This window comes from Oncorhynchus clarkii, chromosome 28 (genome assembly GCF_045791955.1).
Source record: "Oncorhynchus clarkii lewisi isolate Uvic-CL-2024 chromosome 28, UVic_Ocla_1.0, whole genome shotgun sequence".
In the NCBI taxonomy this organism is placed as follows: domain Eukaryota; kingdom Metazoa; phylum Chordata; class Actinopteri; order Salmoniformes; family Salmonidae; genus Oncorhynchus; species Oncorhynchus clarkii.
Genome location: NC_092174.1, coordinates 24,809,052 through 24,831,704, shown reverse-complemented (window position 1 = coordinate 24,831,704; position 22,653 = coordinate 24,809,052). Strand labels below are relative to the sequence as shown.

The 22,653-nt window shown below is 42.7% G+C and overlaps 1 protein-coding gene across 4 annotated transcripts in view; it reads left to right on the top strand.

Annotated features, from left to right (window-relative positions):
- LOC139387220 (A-type potassium channel modulatory protein DPP6-like) overlaps positions 1–22,617 on the top strand; it is a 218,379-nt gene extending 195,762 nt beyond the window's left edge. For 3 of the 4 annotated variants that reach the window (XM_071133301.1, XM_071133298.1, XM_071133299.1), the window contains 18 exons: positions 6,829–6,983; positions 7,259–7,356; positions 9,741–9,867; positions 9,988–10,026; positions 10,215–10,322; positions 12,308–12,399; positions 12,583–12,630; positions 13,362–13,474; positions 14,395–14,442; positions 14,630–14,728; positions 17,830–17,899; positions 18,082–18,276; positions 18,509–18,563; positions 20,534–20,633; positions 20,765–20,823; positions 20,921–20,993; positions 21,192–21,265; positions 21,376–22,617. In XM_071133301.1, the coding sequence (XP_070989402.1) occupies positions 6,829–6,983; positions 7,259–7,356; positions 9,741–9,867; positions 9,988–10,026; positions 10,215–10,322; positions 12,308–12,399; positions 12,583–12,630; positions 13,362–13,474; positions 14,395–14,442; positions 14,630–14,728; positions 17,830–17,899; positions 18,082–18,276; positions 18,509–18,563; positions 20,534–20,633; positions 20,765–20,823; positions 20,921–20,993; positions 21,192–21,265; positions 21,376–21,525 (1,703 nt within the window). In that variant the 3' untranslated portion in view covers positions 21,526–22,617. Of the gene's footprint in view, positions 1–6,828; positions 6,984–7,258; positions 7,357–9,740; positions 9,868–9,987; positions 10,027–10,214; positions 10,323–12,307; positions 12,400–12,582; positions 12,631–13,361; positions 13,475–14,394; positions 14,443–14,629; positions 14,729–17,829; positions 17,900–18,081; positions 18,277–18,508; positions 18,564–20,533; positions 20,634–20,764; positions 20,824–20,920; positions 20,994–21,191; positions 21,266–21,375 lie in introns of those variants that run through there. The other variant, XR_011629140.1, reaches the window with a different exon arrangement.
- Positions 22,618–22,653: the final 36 nt, after the last annotated feature.

Sequence of the window (22,653 nt, the reverse complement as noted above, 5' to 3'; positions counted from 1 at the left end):
CACTAAGGTCTAGGAGCACGAGGACAGATGCAGAGCCTCGGTCCGATGCCATTAAAATGTCATTTACCACCTTCACAAGTGCCGTCTCAGTGCTATGATGGGGTCTAAAACCAGACTGAAGCATTTCGTATACATTGTTTGTCTTCAGGAAGGCAGTGAGTTGTTGCGCAACAGCCTTTTCTAAAATTTTTGAGAGGAATGGAAGATTCGATATAGGCCGATAGTTTTTTATATTTTCTGGGTCAAGGTTTGGCTTTTTCAAGAGAGGCTTTATTACTGCCACTTTTAGTGAGTTTGGTACACATCCGGTGGATAGAGAGACGTTTATTATGTTCAACATAGGAGGGCCAAGCACAGGAAGCAGCTCTTTCAGTAGTTTAGTTGGAATAGGGTCCAGTATGCAGCTTGAAGGTTTAGAGGCCATGATTATTTTCATCATTGTGTCAAGAGATATAGTACTAAAACACTTGAGCGTCTCTCTTGATCCTAGGTCCTGGCAGAGTTGTGCAGACTCAGGACAACTGAGCTTTGAAGGAATACGCAGATTTAAGGAGGAGTCCGTAATTTGCTTTCTAATAATCATAATCTTTTCCTCAAAGAAGTTCATGAATTTATCACTGCTAAAGTGAAAGTCATCCTCTCTTGGGGAATGCTGCTTTTTAGTTAGCTTTGCGACAGTATCAAAAAGGAATTTCGGATTGTTCTTATTTTCCTCAATTAAGTTAGAAAAATAGGATGATCGAGCAGCAGTAAGGGCTCTTCGGTACTGCACAGTACTGTCTTTCCAAGCTATATATATATAAATATATACTATAAATATTAATAAATATATAGTCCCGACACAAATCTAGGGTTGCTACCAAAGCCGACTGGTCGTTGGTTGTATTGGTTTGGTTGCCAGAGACGCAACCCTGTCGTTTTGGGTCTGACAAGTCTTTTTGTTCTATATCTATGGATGTGACCCAGTCATTCGTTCTAAATGTTCCATTGCCATACTGGCTGGCAACGTTCTTCCGATCAGGAAGGAGACACGTTCTGTCTCATTGGGGCAGTCCGTCAGACTGCCAGATGGTGAAACGTGATTCATCACTGTTTCTGCTGCTCCAGAGTCCAATAGCGGCGAGCTTTAAACCACTCCAACCGACGCTTGGCATTGTGCATGGTGATCTTAGGCTTGTGTGCGGCTGTTCGGCCATGGAAAGTCATTTAATGAAGCTTCCGGCAAACAGTTCTTGTGCTGACATTGTTTCCAGAGGCAGTTTTCAACACTCACTACTGAGTTACAACCAAGGACTGACGATATATACGCGCAACATGCTTCAGCACTCGGCGGTCCCATTCTGTGAGCTTGTCTGGCCTACCACTTCGCAGCTGAGCCGTTGTTGCTCCGAGAAGTTTCTACTTAAGTGATAATGCCAAAGAAGGTGTTTGGAGGACATATTGGCACGGGTGTTGTTGGCAAACCGTTTTTTCACAATTCCTAACATTTAATCCCAGTAAAAATTCCCTGTTTTAGGTCAGTTAGCATCACCACCTCATTTTAAGAATGTGAAATGTCAGAATAATAGCAGAGAGAATGATTTATTTCAGCTTTTATTTATTTCATCACATTCCCAGTGGGGAAGTTGACACATTTGGTAGCATTGCCTTCAAATTGTTTAACTTTGGTCAAATGTTTCGGGTAGCCTTCAATAAGCTTCCCACAATAAATTGGGTTAATTTTGGCCCATTCCTCCTGACAAAGCTGGTGTAACTGAGTCAGGTTTGTAGGCCTCCTTGCTCTCACAGGCTTTTTCAGTTCTACCCACACATTTTCTATGGAATTGAGGTCAGGGCTTTGTGATGGCCTCTCCAATACCTTAACTTCGTTGTCCTTAAGCCATTTTGCCACAACTTTGGAAGTAGGCTTTGGGTCATTGTCCATTTGGAACACCCATTTGCAACCAAGCTTTAACTTCCTGACTGATGTCTTGAAATGTTGCTTCAATATATCCACATAATTTTCCTTCCTCATGTAGCCATCTATTTTGTGAAGTGCACCAGTCCCTCCTGCAGCAAAGCACCCCCACAACATGATGCTGCCAACCCCGTGCTTCACGGTTGGGATGATGTTCTTCGGCTTGCAAGCCTCCCCCTTTTTCCTCCAAACATAACGATGGTCATTATGACCAGTTCTATTTTTGTTTCATCAGACCAGAGGACATTTCTCCAAAAAGTACAAGCTTTGTCCCCATGTGCAGTTGAAAACCATAGTCTGGCTTTCTTATGGTGGTTTTGGAGCAGTGGCTTCTTCCTTGCTGAGCGGCCTTTCAGGTTATGTCGATGCAGGACTCGTTTTACTGTGGATGTAGATACTTGTACCTGTTTCCTCCAGCATCTTCACAAGGTCCTTTGCTGTTGTTCTGGGATTGATTTGCACTTTTCGCACCAAATTCATCTCTAGATGCATAGGGCCAACTGTAAAGTTTGGTGCAGGAGGAATAATGGTCTGGTTCGGGCTAGGCCCCTTAGTTCCAGTGAAGGGAAATCTTAACACTACAGCATACATTGACATTCTAGATGATTCTGTGCTTCCAGCTTTGTTGTAACAGTTTGGGGAAGGCCCTTTCCTGTTTCAGCTTGACAATGCAACCGTGCACAAAGCGAGGTCCATACAGAAATGGTTTGTCGATCGATGTGGAAGACTTGACTGGCCTGCACAGAGCCAAACTCAACCCCATCGAACACCTTTGGGATGAAATGGAACGCCAACTGCGAGCCAGGCCTAATTGCCCAACATCAGTGTCGAACTGCCTGACCTCACTAATGTTCTTGTTGCTGATTGGAGGCAAGTCCCTGCAGCAATGTTCCAACATCTAGTGGAAAGCCTTCCCAGAAGAGTGGAAGCTGTTATAGCAGCAAAGTAGGACCAGCTCCATATTAATGCCCATGATTTTGGAATGAGATGTTCGACGAGCAGGTGTCCACATACTTTTGTATGCATGTAGTGTAGTTGCATAATATTTGTATGCCACTAGTGTTATACAGTGACTCTTGAACTGCAGAACCTGATTTATGTTTGAATGTTGTACATTTGATAAATTGTGTTCATGCAGGGCTACCTTGACAAAGAGGCATTGGTCTCAATGGGACTCCCTGCAAAAATAAAGGTGAAATAAATCAAGTAAAATAAAATCTCAGAGCAACATCATCAGACTGGTGTGTGCGTGTGAGTGTGTGTCCCTCTCCCTGTCTTACCAGAGCAGAATGATTGGTGTGAGTGTGGTGTAGTATAGTAATGAGACAGGTTTATGTTCCAGCCATGCAGGACAGGAGTGATTGTCATGCAGAGCAGAGAGTGTCAGAGCAGAGAGAGTGTCAGAGCAGAGAGAGTGTCAGAGCAGAAAGAGTGTCAGAGCAGAGAGAGTGTCAGAGCAGAGAGAGTGTCACACAAAACTGACAGCGCAGGGCGTGGATCTCTTTTCAACACCCCAGTGCCGATTTATCACCCCAGACGTGTCGCGACAGGAAACAAGAAGCTGTCTGTCTGTCTATGGGGTTATGTATTGGAATAGGAAGTGTGTTATTGATTGGTGATGTGGAGATATGTGCACTGGATCGAAGCAACACTTCCTTTGAGGGGAATTAGGCTACTGTGCATAGTAAGCATAATACTGTATTTTCACATTCAGTATATACAGTGCCTACACACACAATGACAGGTATTCATATAACACTTTAGCTTTTATAATAAACTAATGTCTTTACAGTTTACTTATTAGTTTCTAGGGCACAAAATGTGCTTCAAAAGTAGCTCGAATTCATATAGGCCCAATATAGGCTGTATTTCAATTAAAAACATCTTATTTTTTGGTGCTCCACATTTTCAAAGTGGAAGAAAACATATAGACATTTTTCTAGTAGACCATCTGTCTCTCCTTGAGGGCTGTGGAGATCTGGGTCATGGTCCTCATGCTGTCACCATGACCACACTGAGACTGATATAATACAGTAAGTAACCAGACCCACTGAACTCGGAACTCCTTCACCAAAGCTCTGAAATGCAAGGCCAGTTTCAGCAATATTTCCTCCCATTGATTATCAGTGGGTCAGCAGAGAGCACAGCTCTTTCAGATCACCTATACCCTGCTTCGACTCCTCATACAGATGGTATTTTGCTATGCATCAATAGATTATGTTGGATATATGCTGTCATACTGTACTGAAGATTGTGTTGAACATTGTCCTTGAGAGCATTCAATCAGTTATTTAATGATCCATATCTCATCCCTAGAGAGGGGAACGACGAGTCAACATGTTTGTCAAATCATCGTACACCGCTCTCCCACACAATCTCTGTATGCTGGTCTTCATCGTCCTTCATAGACCATCCTCATCCTCTGTCAACCGAAGTTGAGTCATATTGTGTTTGTCTCAGGGAAAGGCTGCTGTTTGTACGATTCCTTTGATAGGAAGCTTTCCTGGAAGGTCTGTGCTTCCACCTGGTGGGCTTTTGTGGATTATATTTGACTGGGCATATAACTCCATTAATTTAATTACTTATCTTGTCCTTTTCTTTACCTCTGTTTTCAAATGACCTTCTGACATGCACCCTCCACACCTGATGGATGATAAAGAAATAAATTGACCCAGAACATAATCTGACATTCTACATCCCTCTGTATCTCTGTCGGTAACCCTGCAACATATTTCATCACTAGCTATGAGTAATGGACCTCCACTCCAGTGACAGTACAGTAAATGGGTGCCATAAATCAGAGACAGGCCACAACACATCTGCTCCATCAGCATCTGTTTACTGTGTTGTGTGGTGGAAATAACCTTTATCAGCACACACAGCTAATGAAGTGACTTTGGGATATGACGACATACAGTTGAAGTCGGAAATGTACACATATCTTAGCCAAATACATTTAAACTCAGTTTTTCACAATTCCTGATATTTAATCCTAGTACAAATTACCTGTCTTAGGTCAGTTAGGATCACTACTTTATTTTAAGAATTTGAAATGTCAGAATAATAGTAGAGAGAATAATTTATATCATATTTTATTTCTTTCATCACATTCCCAGTGGGTCAGAAGTTTCCATACACTTAATTAGTATTTGGTAGCATTGCCTTTAAATTGTTTAACTTGGGTCAAACGTTTAGGGTAGCCTTCCACAAGCTTCCCACAATAAGTTGGGTGAATTTTGGCCCATTCCCCCTGACAGAGCTGGTGTAACTGAATCAGGTTTGTAGGCCTCCTTGCTCGCACAGGCTTTTTCAGTTCTGCCCACAAATGTTCTATAGGATTGAGGTCAGGGCTTTGTGATGGCCACTCCAATACCTTGACTTTGTTGTCCTTAAGCCATTTTGCTACAACTTTGGATGTATGATTGGGGTTATTGTCCATTTGGAAGACCCATTTGCGACCAAGCTTTAACTTCCTGACTGATGTCTTGAGATGTTGCTTCAATATATCCACATACTTTTCCTTCCACATTATGTCATCTATTTTGTGAAGTGCACCAGTCCCTCCTGCAGCAAAGCACCCCCACAACATGATGCTGCCACCCCTGTGCTTAATGGTTGAAATGTTGTTCTTCGGTCTGTAAACAATTGTTGGAAAAATGACTTGTGTCATACACAAAGTAGATGTTCTAACCAACTTGCCAAAACTATAGTTTGTTAACAAGAAGATTGTGGAGTGGTTGAAAGACGAGTTTTAATGACTCCAACCTAAGTGTATGTAAACATCTGACTTCAACTGTATATACTGAACGAAAATATAAATGCAACATGTAAAGTGTTGTTCTCATGTTTCATGAGGTGAAATAAAAGATCCCAGAAATGTTCCATACGCACAAAAAGCATATTTATCTAACATGTCCTCACCAGGGTCTTGACCTGACTGAAGTTCGACGTCTTAACTGACTTCAGTTAAATGCTCACCTTTGATGGCCACTGGCATACTGGAGAAGTGTGCTCTTCATCGATGAGTCCCGGTTTCAACTGTACCGGGCAGATGGCGTTGTGTGGGCAAGTGGTTTGCTGATGTGAACAGAGTGCACCATGGTGGTGGTGGGGTTATGGTATGGGCAGGCATAAGCTACGGACAACAAACACAATTGCATTTTAGGGGGGGGACCAACGATGGCAATTTGAATGCACAGAGATACCGTGATGAGAACCTGAGGCCCAATGCACGGCCCCATGTCACAAGGATCTGTACACAATTCCTGGAATCTGAAAATGTTCCAGTTCTTCCATGGCCTGCATACTCACCAGATGTCACCCATTCAGCACATTTGGGATGCTCTGTGTTGACGTGTACGACAGTGTACGACAGTGTGTTCCAGTTCCCGCCAATATCCAGCAAATTCGCACAGCCATTGAAGAGGAGTGGGACAACATTCCACAGGCCAAATCAACAGCCTGATCAACTCTATGTAAGGAGATGTGTCGCGCTGCATGAGGTGAATGGTCGTCACACCAGATATTGACTGGTTTTCCGATCCACACCCCTAACTTTTTTTAAAGGTATTCTGTGACCTACAGATGCATATCTATATTCCCAGTCATGTGAAATCCATAGATTAGGGCCTAATGAATCCATTTCAATTGACTGATTTCCTTATATGAACTGTAACTAAAATCTTTGAAACGTTGAACTTTTTGTTCAGTGTACATCGTATCAGTAAACAACAGACTATTAGCTTTATTATTAATCTTGGTAACCTTATAGTCTTAAAGCCTGCCTTGAAGATGAATGGATGTTATTTATCACCTTATTTTTTATACAGTGTGATACAGTAGTTCATTGTTTATGGGGTTTGTTGTTTCAGAGGAGATCCTTCAGACCCACATAGCCCATTGGTGGTCTCCAGATGGTCTCAGACTGTCCTACGCCACCATCAACGACACCCTGGTGCCCAAGATGGAGGTCCCTATTTTCACTGGCGCCCCGTATCCAATAGGGCTGGAGTACCATTACCCCAAGGTAAATCCCAGAGACAGCCTCTTGTTTATATTCTCTGTCCTCTTTGCCCTACACTGCCCTGACGTTTTTGGGTGAGTGTATTGAATGAGTACCAATTGTTGTTGTGCAGATCGTCCCTGGTTCAAACCCAGGTCAGAACAGAAAAGGGATAAACTCTTCTACAGAGTTGTGTGGATCTGACAGTTGACTTCACAAAGACAAAAATGATCCATATAGATACCGTATAACCCACTGAATTATATGATTTCTGACGTAACCTGTCTTTTCCCCTGCAGGCTGGGGAGGAGAACCCTGTAGTACACCTGTCTGTAGTGAGTTTGAACGGCCCCCTTCACACGGTGGAGATGAAGAAACCAGACGACCCCAGGATAGGGTAAGTGTCTCACTGACTGAATGACACAGTTGCACGGTTCAAGATAATCTTTATTATCCCATAGGGCAGGGATCATCAACTAGATTCAGCCGCGGGACAATTATTTTCTTTAGCGTGCGGTCAGGAGCCGGAACAAAATTACAAATCATTTGTAGACTGCAAATTGACCGCAAGAAGCACAGAAATAACTTTTGACTAAAACATAATCATTTCAAATCTTGCTTACATTTGTATGCGATCACATATACAGTATCTCTCTATTATGCGTGGGAATACTTTGAAACAGATTTCCAAAATTAAAATCACTTGGAGATGATTTCCTGGTGTTTTTACAGTCTTTTATATCCAACTATATATACACACAGTACCAGTCAAAAGTTTGGACACACCTACTCATTCAAGGGTTTTTCTTTCTTTTTTCTTTGACTATTTTCGACATCGTAGAATAATAGTGAAGACATCAAAACTATAAAATAATAATAATAATAATAGTAACCCAAAAATCTATTTTATATTTGAGATTCTTCAAAGTAGCCACCCTTTGCACATTCTTGGCATTCTCTCATCTTCTCATTTCAATTAACAGGTGTACCTTATTATGGTGGAAAATAAGTATTTGGTCAATAACAAAAGTTTATCTCAATACTTTGTTATATACCCTTTGTTGGCAATGACAGAGGTCAAACATTTTCTGTAAGTCTTCACAAGGTTTTCACACACTGTTGGTGGTATTTTGGCCCATTCCTCCATGCAGATCTCCTCTAGAGCAGTGATGTTTTGGGGCTGTTGCTAGGCAACACGGACTTTCAACTCCCTCCAAAGATTTTTTATGGGGTTGAGATCTGGAGACTGGCTAGGCCACTCTAGGACCTTGAAATGCTTCTTTTACGAAGTCACTCCTTCGTTGCCCGGGCGGTGTGTTTGGGATCATTGTCATGCTGAAAGACCCAGCCACATTTCATCTTCAATGCCCTTGCTGATGGAAGGAGGTTTTCACTCAAAATCTCACGATACATGGCCCCATTCATTCTTTCCTTTACACGGATCAGTCGTCCTGGTCCCTTTGCAGAAAAACAGCCCCAAAGCATGATGTTTCCATCCCCATGCTTCACAGTAGGTATGGTGTTCTTTGGATGCAACTCAGCATTCTTTGTCCTCCAAACACGACAAGTTGAGTTTTTACCAAAAAGTTATATTTTGGTTTCATCTGACCATATGACATTCTCCCAATCTTCTTCTGGATCATCCAAATGCTCTCTAGCAAACTTCAGACGGGCCTGGACATGTACTGGCTTAAGCAGGGGGACACGTCTGGCACTGCAGGATTTGAGTCCCTGGCGGCGTAGTGTGTTACCGATGGTAGGCTTTGTTACTTTGGTCCCAGCTCTCTGCAGGTCATCCACTAGGTCCCCCCGTGTGGTTCTGGGATTTTTGCTCACCGTTCTTGTGATCATTTTGACCACACGGGGTGAGATCTTGCGTGGAGCCCCAGATCGAGGGAGATTATCAGTGGTCTTGTATGTCTTCCATTTCCTAATAATTGCTCCCACAGTTGATTTCTTCAAACCAAGCTGCTTACCTATTGCAGATTCCTTCTTCCCAGCCTGGTGCAGGTCTACAATTTTGTTTCTGGTGTCCTTTGACAGCTCTTTGGTCTTGGCCATAGTGGAGTTTGGAGTGTGACTGTTTGAGGTTGTGGACAGGTGTCTTTTATACTGATAACAAGTTCAAACAGGTAACGAGTAACGAGTGGAGGTAACGAGTGGAGGACAGAGGAGCCTCTTAAAGAAGAAGTTACAGGTCTGTGAGAGCCAGAAATCTTGCTTGTTTGTAGGTGACCAAATACTTATTTTCCACCATAATTTACAAATAAATTCATTAAAAATCCTACAATGTGATTTTCTGGATTTATTTTTCTCATTTTGTCTGTCATAGTTGAAGTGTACCTGTGATGAAAATTACAGGCCTCTCTCATCTTTTTAAGTGGGAGAACCTGCACAATTGGTGGCTGACTAAATACTTTTTTGCCCCACTGTATGTTTATATATGTGTATATATATATATGTGTGTCTATATATATATATATATATATATATATATATATATATATATATATATATATATATATATATATATATATATATACGTGTGTGTGTGTGTGTGTGTGTGTGTGTGTGTATGCATGGAGTAAAAAAAAAAAAAGTGTTTTTTTTACTTGGTGGGGGCATATAAAATCACCTGCTGGCCAAATTTGGACTACGGGCCATATTCATCATGGAATAAGCTTGCATCATAATGTATACCGCATTAACCATGGCAATTCTGAAACATAGGAAATTAATTTACCTAAACTTGTAACTCATCCCATTGTGTTATTTTTGTAGAATGGAATATTACATCACAATGGTTATGTGGGCCACCACCACAAAGCTGGCAGTCAACTGGCTGAACAGAGCCCAGAACAACTCCATATTGACACTGTGTGAGGCCACCACAGGAGTCTGCACTAAGGTGAAACTCACACACAAACACACACACAAGAACACACACAAACATGCATGCATGCATGCACACATTGCCACCCTCTTACACTGGCTCCTAGCCCTTACTTGCTATCTCATACTTTTCCAGAAACATGAGGATGAAAGTGATAGCTGGCTACACAAACAGGTAAGTGATATGAACAGTAAAAGCATTTTATAACATTTATCACTCACAACACACATAAACAAACAACCCATACATTACAGTCAACACTTACAGAAGAAGGGGAGGCGGTTGGAGGGACAGAAGTGCATTTTACCGATTTAGTTGTCTCATGTACTCAGACTCACTCCTCCTTTCTCTCCCTACTGTAGAACGAAGCGCCACTCTTCTCCCATGATGGATACAAGTTCTTCTTTACCAGAGCTATACCTCAGGGTGGGAGGGGCAAGTTCTTCCATATCTCCATGTCAACCTCCCAGGTAGAACAACACTGTCCTCCTTCCTGGAGTTATGTACACTACCGTTCAAATGTTTGGGGTCACTTAGAAATGTCCTTGTTTTTGAAAGAATAGCTCATTTTTTTGTCCATTAAAATAACATAAAATTGATCAGAAATACAGTGGAGACATTGGTCATGTTGTAAATGACTATTGTAGCTGGAAACGGCAGATTTTTTATGGAATATCTACATATGCGTACAGAGGCCCATTATCAGCAACCATCACTCCTGTGTTCCAATGGCACGTTGTGTTAGCTAATCCAAGTTTATCATTTTAAAAGGCTAATTGATCATTAGAAAACCCTTTCACAATTATGTTAGCAGCTGAAAACTGTTGTTCTGATTAAAGAAGCAATAAAACTGGCCTTCTTTAAAGTAGTTGAGTATCTGGAGCATCAGCATTTGTGGGTTCGATTACAGGCTCAAAATGGCTAGAAACAAAGACCTTTCTTCTGAAAATCGTCAGTCTATTCTTGTTCTGAGATATGAAGGCTATTCATTGTGAGACATTGCCAAGAAACTGAAGATTTTGTACGATGCTGGGTACTACCTCCTTCACAGAACAGTGCAAACTGGCTCTAACCAGAATAGAAACTGAGCAAGAGGATAAGTACATTAGAGTGTCTAGTTTGAGAAACAGACACCTCACAAGTCCTCAAATGGCAGCTTCATTAAATAGTACCCTCAAAACACCCGTCTCAACGTCAACAGTGAAGTTGCGACTCCATGATGCTGGTCTTCTCGGCAGAGTTGCAAAGAAAAAGCTGTATCTCAGACTGGTAAATAAAAATAAAATATTAAGATGGGCAAAAAAGAACACAGATGCAAGATCACGGTTGAACCAGGGGCTGAACCTGTTTTTAATTCTCGTTTTCTTTATGGGGCCTTGTTTGTTAACAATACCACTGAAAAAAAAGGGGATCAAGCTGATTCTGTACCAATTTACAGAGGCCAAGTCATGAAGGAAGGTTTGCTCATTAAAAATTTTTGATGACAAATCAGGACAGGTCATTTCACTGAACAGCCATTACGAACACAGGCTGTAAAACAGTGATCACTAAGGTCATTACAGAAAACACCAGACTGATACCTATCAGGATTATTTGTGAGGATAACATCGAGGAAAGTAGCCTTTTCTGGCTGTTTGGAGTCATACCTTGTGGGATTGGTAATAATCTGAGAAAGATTTAGGGAGTCCCATTGCTTTAGGACTTGGTCCGGTTGGTTTAAACATGTCCCAGTCTAGGTCACCTAGCAGGAAAAAAAAAAAAACATGAATACAAAGCCAGCGAGAGGTGGTTATAAGGAGGCCAAAAGTCTGTGTAACCAATAGAGTGTCAGTCCTGAGTGTGGGAACAAACATAGTATGTAGCACGGTTGGGTAAACAAGAAAGCTCATAGTCAACAAAGCATACAGGAGTCATAAGGCAAATAGTACAATGCACAATAAAAAATACATAATGACTTGGGGCTAGCCATTGTAAGTTCAGTCACTCTCCCCAACGGTGCCTGTGTGCTGGAGGTGAACGAAAGCTCAGGAGAGAGGGGGGAGTGTGGTGGGGGGTACCTGTACCAGACAGGGAGAGACAAGACAGGGCAGACGGTGAACAGATCGCCAGGTGGAACCCCAGCAGCAAGCAACAGGAGTAGGTATTACACCCACTTGGGAAAAGCTTTTATTTCTGGAGGCAGATTTCTTGTGGAAAATGCCAGTGGGTGGTCTCTGAACAGTGGGAGAGGGCTTCAAAAGCCTCTGGATTTGGGTGGGGTAGCCTGCGAGATTCCTGCCATTTGTTGGACTCAAAGGCTTCGACACCTCAGTGATTATTGAAGTTGTATCTGGTCTGTTTCAGTTCCAGGTTGGATGGTGTCCTCAGGTCTCTGCTGTTTGTTTGCCAGAGCCAACTGTAGCCAACTGTTCTTTAACCTGTAGTTGTCATGTTGACATGTATTGTTCCATTCCAGCCCAACACCAGCACAGACACTCTGCAGTCCCTGACATCAGGAGACTGGGACGTTACTCAGATACTAGCTTACAGCCAAGACAAGCAGCTCATGTAAGTCTCTCCACCCATACATTACAGTAACGTGACCAAATAGTACCACTATGATTCCTAAATACATATAATTTGTTATCACTTATAGTTGATCAAATGTTACCATGGGAACTTAACTTACCTTCTCTTGTTCAGGTAATAGTCATCGAACTCCAAACTGATTTTCATCACAATGTTTTACAGATACTTTTTGAGCACAGAGGATGATCCAAAACGACGACACCTCTACAGGTAGGGTTAGAGGGTTTATTCTGTGAGAGATCACTATGTAATTGTTTTTATCTAACAGGGTATAATCAATCAAATGTATTTATAAAGCCCTTTTTACATCAGCTGATGTCACAAAGTGCTGTACAGAAACCCAACATAAAACCCCAAACAGCAAGCAATGCAGATCTAGAAGCACGGTGGCTAGGAAAAACTCCCTAGAAAGGCAGGAACCTAGGAAGAAACCTAGAAAGAAACCTAGAACCAGGCTCTGAGGGGTGTCCAGTCCTCTTCTGGCTGTGCTGGTGGTGATTATAACAGTACATGGCCAAGATGTTCATAGATGACCAGCAGGGTCAAATAATAATAATCACAGTGGTTGTAGAGGGTGCAACAGGTCAGCACCTCAGGAGTAAATGTCAGTTGGCTTTTCATAGCCGATAATTCAGAGTTAGAGACAGCAGGTGAGGTAGAGAGAGGGAGTCGAAAACAGCAGGTCCGGGACAAGGTAGCATGTCCGGTGAACAGGTCAGGGTTCCATAGCCGCAGGCAGAAGAGTTGAAACTGGAGCAGCAGCAGGTGGACTGGGGACAGCAAGGAGTCATCAGTCCAGGTAGTCCTGAGGCATGGTCCCAGGGCTCAAGGAGGGAGGGAGGGAGAGAGAGAACTTAAATTCACATAGGACACCAGATAAGACAGCAGAAATACTCCAGATAATGCTAATAGCGTGGTTTACTGTATCTATCCTATATCAGTGCGGACACTAAAGGCCCGTTCAACCGCCGCTGTCTCTCATGTGAGTTCAAGTGTGGCTATGTGGAGGGCTCCTTCAGCCACAACATTCAGTACTTCCTGCTTAACTGTAAAGGTGAGTGCTCCTGACCTTGAATCCTGAACACTAAGCAGTATATGTTGTACTTTCCTGAATCAGTAGATTTTTGTGATACATAAATAAAAAGTCTTTGGCTATGCTGCTGAGGTTTTAGTGGGGTGTTTAGTGTCAAATATATAACATAAATAAAACATCTGAGTCAAAATATTAAATTGAATTAATGTTCAATGCTATGGCAAAAGGTTGTATTGAATCTGACTGCAGTACACCACTAACCACTGTTTCTACTTGCCAATCAGATGTAGCTCAATGTGAACTGCCAGCCTGCATCCTATAGTGTTCCTGCTGTATCAAACTACAGTAGTTGGCATAGTATGTCCTGCCCTGCTTCCTGTGTGTCAGACAGGTTCTGTCTGAAATGAGAGCAGGGCCCAGGGAGGGACAGATGAGGACGGGCTCAGCGCTGCATGGCCTTTTTTATGTCTGTGTTCTCATTCTCTCTGAGAACGTTAATCATCGTTCTCTCCTACCGGTGCAGTTGCCATGGCAGCTGATTTGTTTAGAGGGTCCGCTTTGGAGAGGAAAAAGGGCAACAACCTTTTCATTAATTCGATCTTGTGAGTGGAGAGCAGCCCTGGTCTGTTAGGAGTAATAATAACACCCAGGTATTCATTCAGCTGCTCCCCAGGGTGCTACAGACAGACAGTGGCTTCTCAGTAATGACACATGGCTGGCTGAGAAGGGTTATTTCTAGACTTGCATTACTAAAGATGGAAAGAGAGTGAGAGGCATTTTTTTTACAATCTCTGTTTTTTAAATACAGTGAAATGTGTATTTTGTTGGCTTTTCCATTAGAGGCCATTTATATGAACCTTCAAGTGTTTATTCCTATAATAACCTCCACCTCTCTCTCTCTTTCTCTGCCCCCCACCCAACCCCCATGTATACCCATCCAGGCCCCGATGTACCCAGTGTTGCCATCTACAGCACAAAAGACAGACAGAGTGAGTGCTATGAAGCCTGACCCGTACCATAAAGGGCACTGAAGCAGAGGGGCATTTTATTCAGTATAGTGTCTTTAATATCACATCACAAAAAATTCAATGGGAAATGTGTTTGATGCTTCATGAAGCTGCCACTCAGACTATACTGTAAGTGAACAATGAGACTGTTTCTTCCATGTCACTGCAGAGGTCCTGGACCTGGAGACTAACGAGGGAGTGAATAACACGTACCACAGCATGCAGATGCCCAAAGTGGAGTACGAGACCATCACCATAGACGATTACAGTAGGTATCCCTCCATGGTGCAACTATGCATAGGAAGCTAGACAATGCCCTTTTCATCTAAATTCTTTATGATGACATTATATATGTCATCATATGGCCTCCCGAGTGGCGCAGTGGTCTAAGGCACTGCATCGCAATGCTAGCTGTTTCGCTAGAGATTCTGGGTTCGTGACCAGGAGACCCTTGGGGCGGCGCACAATTGGCCCAGCGTCATCCGGGTTAGGGGAGGGTTTGGCTGGCAGGGATGTCCTTGTCCCATCGTGCACTAGCGACTCCTGTGGCGGGCCGGGCGCAGTGCACGCTGACATGGTAGTGTTTCCTCCGACACATTGGTGCGTCTGGCTTCCGGGTTAAGTGAGCAGTGTGGCTTGGTTGTGTTTTGGAGAATGCACGGCTCTCAACCTTTGTCTCTCCCGAGTTCGTACGGGAGTAGCAGCGATGAGACAAGACTGTAACTACCAATTGGATACCACGAAATTGTGGAGAAAAAGTATGTGAACCCTTTGGAATTACCTGGATTTCTGCATAAATTGGTCATCAAATTTGATCTGATCATCATCTAAGTCACAGCAACAGACAAACACAGTGTGCTTCAACTAATAACACACAAATTATTGTATTTTTCTTGTCTATATGGAAACATTCACAGTGTAGGTTGGAAAAAGTAGGTGAACCCCTAGGCCAATGACTTCTCCAAAAGCTAATTGGAGTTAGGTGTTACCTAACCTGGTGTCCAATCAATGAGACGAGATTTGAGATGTTGATTAGAGCTGCCCTGCCTTATAAAAAACACTCACAAAATTGGAGTTTTCACAAAAAGCATTGCCTGATGTGAATCATACCTCGAACAAAATACATCTCAGAAGAAATGTTGACCAGCATAAAGCTGGAAAGGGTTACAAAAGTATCTCTAAAAGTCTTGCTGTTCATTAGTCCACGGTAAGACAAATTGTCTATAAAATGGAGACAGTTCAGCACTGTTGCTACTCTCCCTAGGAGTGGCCGTTCTATAAAGATGACTGCAAGAGCACAGCACAGAATGCTCAATGAGGTTAAGAAGAATCCTAGAGTGTCAGCTAAAGACTTACAGAAATCTCTGGAACATGCTAACATCTCTGTTGACGAGTCTACGATATGTAAAACACTAAACAAGAATGATATTCATGGTAGGACACCACGGAAGAAGCCACTGCTGTCCAAAAGAAAACATTGCTGCACGTCTGAAGTTCGCGAAAGAGCACCTGGATGTTCCACAGAGCTACTGGCAAAATATTCTGTGGACAGATTAAACAAGTGAGTTGAGTTGAGTTGTTTGGAAGGAAAACACAACACTGTGTGGAGAAAAAAGGCACAGCACACCAACATCAAAACCTCATCCCAACTGTAAAGTATGGTGGAGGAAGCATCCTGGTTTGGGGCTGCTTTGCTGCCTCAGTGCCTGGAAAGCTTGCTATCATCGACGGAAAAATGAATTCCCAAGTTTATCAACACAGTTTGCAGGACTCTCTGTCCGCCAATGGAAGCTCAACAGAAGTTGGGTGATGCAACAGGACAACAACCCAAAACACAGAAGTATAAATCAACAAAAGAATGGAAGAAAATACGCCTTCTGGAGTGGCCCAGTTAGAGTTCTGAACTAAACCCGATTTGAGATGCTGTGGCATGACCTTGAGAGCGGTTCACACCAGACATCCCAAGAATATTGCTGAACTGAAACAGTTTTGTAAAGAGGAATTGTCCAAAATTCCTCCTGACCAATGTGCAGCTCTGATCGGCAACTACAGAAAACATTTTGTTTTAGGTTATTGCTGCCAAAGGAGGGTCAACCAGTTATAAATCCAAGGGTTCACTTACTTTTTCCACCCTGCGCTGTGAATGTTTACACAGTGTTCAATAAAGACATGAAAACGTCTAATTGTTTGTGTGTTATTAGTTTAAGCAGACTGTGTTTGTCTATTGTTGGGACTTAGATGAAGATCAGATCAAATGTTATGACCAATGTATGCAGAAATCCAGGTAATTCCAAAGAGTCCACATACATTTTCTTGCCACTGTACTCTCATAGTAATCACACAAACCTTCCAATCGCTCCTGAAACTGCCTCTTTGAAGATAGGCTAGCCAGCTTGTCGATGGTTCCCATTGGGGGGTGAGAGTAGCATACTACAGTGATTTGAGAAGAGTAGTAGAATGGTCCCACTTAAATTCACTTTTCTAGATACTTTACTTAGGACAGCTAATCAGCCTTACCAATGATTGTCCGGGAGGTGAGCTTCTCACCTCTACCTTATGTTCATATTCAGAGTTCGAACCACTTTGGATGTGAGCTGCAGCTACACGCCTCTCTGGTCTGAAAGTTAATTTCTTTACCAATCCTTTATGCACTCTGGTCGAAAGGGGTGGTTCCGTCAGGCTGACACGCGCTCTGACCTCACTCGGGCGTGGCTACTTACTGTGCAAAGTTTATAGGAGACAAATGATCTCTAATGGCTCCTAAAATCCCATTCTTATCTTAACAAAAATAATTTCATAATTTTTCATATTTCATACACAACGTTAAGGATGTAGACTTTGTACATGTAGTGTATATATAATCTTCAAGTTACAGTATTTCCTTTTTAACATTTTTAATGACATCACAAAATAACAACCCATATGACATTATTATTCTTTAGATCGCCTCTGACAATTCCCCACATTCTATGTTACAAATAATGTTCTAGTATTCGCTTTAGAATGTGTTTGAGTTTCGGCGGGAAAACATCTCTGGAGACAAAGCACATTCCTTGGTGAATTTGGAGAGGGAGACCCTGGATCTCCTCCAATTTAAAAAAGGGCATGAGGTGTCAACCCCCACCAGTTACCTTCTCCCCTCTCTGTCGGTGAGAGGTTGAAGTCATCCATTGCCAAGCTGATCTGACCTATTTGTATCCTCACAGGACAGTCATGACACAGCATTCAAGATTAGACTCACCTTTTGTATAATGTCTTCATAAATGCTGATATGCACTACTGGGCTGCACTCTAACAATGGCATTAGTTAGGAGATTTGATATGATCATTTAAGAAGAACCACATTTGATTTAGTCTTGTTTCTTGCAGCTCTGACGATGCAGATTCTGAAGCCAGCTGGTTTCATAGACACAGCTCACTACCCCCTCCTGCTACTAGTGTAAGTATGGCAACAACTACCCCCGCACACACACAATACAGTTACTATGTTAATCTAGATAAAAAATATCATACAATCCCCAGTAGAGATTATATTATAATTATAGCATATTCTGTTTTGACATTGGACCATCACAGAGCGCTATAATGGATCATTGATTCCGCCTGTCCTGTTTCCCCCAGGGACGGAACGCCTGGCGGACAGATGGTGACAGAGCAGTTCCGTGTGGACTGGGCCACGGTGCTGGTGAGCAGTTATAGCACCATTGTGATCCGCTTTGACGGCCACGGGTCCGGGTTCCAGGGCACCAACCTCCTGCACCGCATCAGGAGGAAACTGGGCGTGATCGAGGAGAGGGACCAGATGGAGGCCCTCAGGTGGGAAGGAGAGAGAGACACACCTGGACACAGTATAATCTTCTTTGAGAATTCAAATAATTGCTCCCTCTTTATATGCTAACACCATGTTACCACATCTTACAGTTGCTATTTGCAGGTACAGTTTAACTACAGTGGGAAAAACTGATAAAATGTTTTATTATAGTACGTTACTGTGTTGTTGAAATCTAATACCAACAAAGCATTGATTGTTTATTCTTCTTTATTCTAGACTGATATCGAAAGAAATGTACATCGACAAAAGTCGAATTGGAGTATATGGAAAGGTAAGGAGAATCAATGCTTGAAGAAAAGAAGCTAGCTACTTATTCAAACCATGTAAAAAAAAAAAAGAAGAAAAAAAGTTCCCTTTACTCCTCTTCTTGTCAATTCAAGTACAGTATCTGAGCTGAAGAAAGAGTAGGCGAGGGTTTTACTCTGTCTGGAACATAGAGCAGAAGCTCACTCCCACATATCTAAACTCAGCAAAAAGAAGAATTGTCCCTTTTTCAGGACCCTGTCTTTCAAAGATAATTTGTAAAAATCCAAATAACTTCACAGATCTTCATTGTAAAGTGTTTAAACACTGTTTTCCATGCTTGTTCAATGAACCATAAACAATTAATGAACATGCACCTGTGGAACGGTCGTTAAGACACTAACCGCTTACTGACAGACGGTAGGCAATTAAGGTCACATTTATGGAAACTTACGACACTAAAGAGGCCTTTCTACTGACTCTGAAAAGATGCCCAGGGTCCCTGCTCATCTGCGTGATCGTGCCTTAGGCATGCTGCAAGGAGGCATGAGGACTGCAGATGTGGCCAGGGCAATAAATTGCAATGTCCGTACTTTGAGACGCCTAAGACAGCGCTACAGGGAGACAGACAGACAGCTGATCGTCCTCGCAGTGGCAGACCACGTGTAACAACACCTGCACAGGATCGGTACATCTGAACATCACACCTGCGGGACAGATACAGGATTGCAACAACAACTTCCCGAGTTACACCAGGAACGCACATTCCCGCCATCAGTGCTCAGACTGACCGCAATAGGCTGAGAGAGGCTGGACTGAGGGCTTGTAGGCCTGTTGTAAGGCAGGTCCCCACCAGACATCACCGAAAACAACGTTGCCTATGGGCACAAACCCACTGTGGATCAGACAGGACTGGCAAAGAGTGCTCTTCACTGACGCGGTTTTGTCTCACCAGGGGTGATGGTCGGATTCGCGTTTATCGTCGATGGAATGAGCGTTACACCGAGGCCTGTACTCTGGAGCGGGATTTGGAGGTGGAGGGTCCGTCATGGTCTGGGGCAGTGTGTCACAGCCTCATTGGACTGAGATTGTTGTCATTGCAGACAATCTCAACGCTGTGCGTTACAGGGAAGACATCCTCCTCCCTCATGTGGTACACTTCCTGCAGACTCATCCTGACATGACCCTCCAGCATGACAATGCCACCAGCCATACTGCTCGTTCTGTGCGTGATTTCCTGCAAGACAGGAATGTCAGTGTTCTGCCATGGCCAGCGAAGAGCCTGGATCTCAATCCCATTGAGCACATCTGGGACCTGTTGGATCGGAGGGTGAGGGCTAGGGCCATTCCCCCCAGAAATGTCCAGGAACTTGCAGGTACCTTGGTGGAAGAGTGGGGTAACATCTCACAGCAAGAACTGGCAAATCTGGTGCAGTCCATGAGGAGGAGAGGCACTGCAGTACTTAATGCAGCTGGTGGCCACACCAGATACTGACTGTTACTTTTGATTTTGACCCTCCCTTTGTTTAGGGACACATTATTCCATTACTGTTAGTCACATGTCTGTGGATCTTGTTCAATGTATGTCTCATTTGTTGAATCTTATGTTCATACAAATATTTACACATGTTACGTTTGCTGAAAGTAAACACAGTTGACAGTGAGAGGACGTTTCTTTTTTTGCTGAGTTTAGATATGTGGCGAGCTTCTGCTCTATGCTGCACTATAAAAGGAATAGGGTCCCATTTGGGATTCATAACTACGAGAGCAACTACACACTACGGCCCAGCAACAACAAATATTTCAATCAGGTTTCAGTTTGGAACTCAGTCCTCATTTGTCTATAGAAAGTTAGAATTTGTATGCAGTTTGTCTTTGGAGTGGTGTATGTGAAGGCTCGAGCCTTGATATTTCAACAATGTATTTCTACACTGTTTGTTCAAGGAACACGATACTATTAAGTGTCCCTCACTAACTGTACCTTATCTGTTTATATAGGTTTATGGAGGATATTTAGCCACCCTGCTTTTAAGTTCTGAAGACTCCTTGCTTAAATGTGGAGCAGCCGTCTCGCCCATCACAGATTTCAAGTTATATGGTATAACGTAATGATTTGCTTTTGCTGCATCAGTTCTTGCTGCATGAATCATTTCTCACCACAAACAATGTATTATAGTTTGAACAGTGCCTTTATAATATGCTATTGTGTGTTCCTTCTTTATACACCAGCTTCAGCATTTTCAGAGAGATACCTTGGATCACCAAAGACAGACTCTCGAGTATACTCGGTAAAGATCCATCACTTCGTACACTTTATCCGCTAGTCAGACAAGATGTTAAATCATCTGTATTTCATGCTGCCGTTCGCTGTCCTCTTTCCTTCAGGTGGCAAGTTTAGCACACCGGGCAGCTCACCTAATGGACAGGAAGTACATGATCATCCATCCAACTGCTGATGGTACAGTCATTACTATCAATAAGTTAGCCTTTCCTAGATCTATCGGTTTGTGCTGTCTTGCCAACTGCTATTTGGGCATTGGCTAAGTTACTGTCAAAGTAGTCTTATTAACTGATTAACTTTGAGGCTGAATGTTGAAGTACTGTGACTGAATATACACATCTTACATGTCATGTTACTCTCTCTCCTTCCCTAAAGAGAAAGTCCATTTCCAGCACTCTGCAAAATTCATCAACCATTTAATCAATGAGAAGGCAAATTACTCTCTACAGGTAAGCTTGACAATATGTTTAGGACATTGTTATGAAGGCATTATGAGCAGTGTGCCAAATATTATTACCTACCTACGTGCCTTTTATTTTGTAATGTCTCTGTACTGTAGATCTACCCAGATGAGGGACACTTCCTGCATAGCGATGGCACACGGCAACACCTGAGCCAATCACTAGTTAACTTCTTTGAGGAGTGTTTCCGACTGCCGGACTTACCAAGAGAGGAGAAGAAGGATAAGGAGGATGAGGGAGATGTTTAAACCAGCTGACACGTGGTTAACACTCCAGCTACCACAGCACAATATGCAACAAATCCTTCTCGACTCATTACCCCCACCCCTATCTTGGCCCAGATCGGTTTGTGCTGTCTTGCCAACTCTGATGGTCAGCTGTGACAATGCTCATTTAGTGTTGGCATTGGCACGCCAGATCTATGAGCAGGCCAACCTACTCCACCCTCTGTATAATTTGGGCTCCTCTTTAGAGCACAGTACCTGCATGTACCAAGGACCTCACTCTTTATTCTTCATCACTTTTGGTTGGCTGACAACTGGACTGGCCAGCAAGACATCTCCATCGTGGATGTTGTTGACTTTGGTAAAAAAAAAAAAAAAAGTCTTAGCAGTGAACAAATAATCTGGTCACTGAAGAGCCCTCTAGTAACCCCCCTTGTGGACAGCTAAAGTAGTGAACCACCACTCCAACTTGTCTGACTGCATTTCCTCTCCCACCACACACACAAGTAAATCTATAGTGGGCAACGAACATCAAGGGTCATTTTCATTGCAGTAAACATGGAAGAGCTACCGGTTGACTCCAGCAGAGTTTGTGTCCATGATTCTGATGTTAAAACAGCAGCACACAGAACAATGTATTTCTCTTAATTGCTGTTTGTAATGTTCAATATGTCCTTCAGTAAGTAATGTGGATTTGAGTTAATGTATGGTGGTCACATCGGCCCATGATTTCCTTTTCAAATGACTGAGGGTACAATGTTATGATCCCAAAGTTAAAGTAATACATTTGGAGTGGTTGCTCTAGTGTTATGGAAGGGCACAATTCAATCCGTAGCGCTGAAGATCTGTGCTATAGCGCAATTGAAATGTAAAGGTAACTTCTGAATGTGGGAACATTGCTTTAAAATTTGTAGTGCAGATTCTTCAGTGCTACTGATTGTGTCGAGCGCTTAGTCACTGTGCCTTACTACTGGGGGTAAACATATTCATGTCAAGGACTATAACACTTTTGTAACATTTAATTTTTCATCTAAGAAAGATTTGTACATTGGACATAATTTACTTGAGTTGAATCATTGCTCAGACTAGTCCATATGGTTGAAAATGTACTGCAATTGTGTACTATTATTCTTGTATAATAGACACAAACAT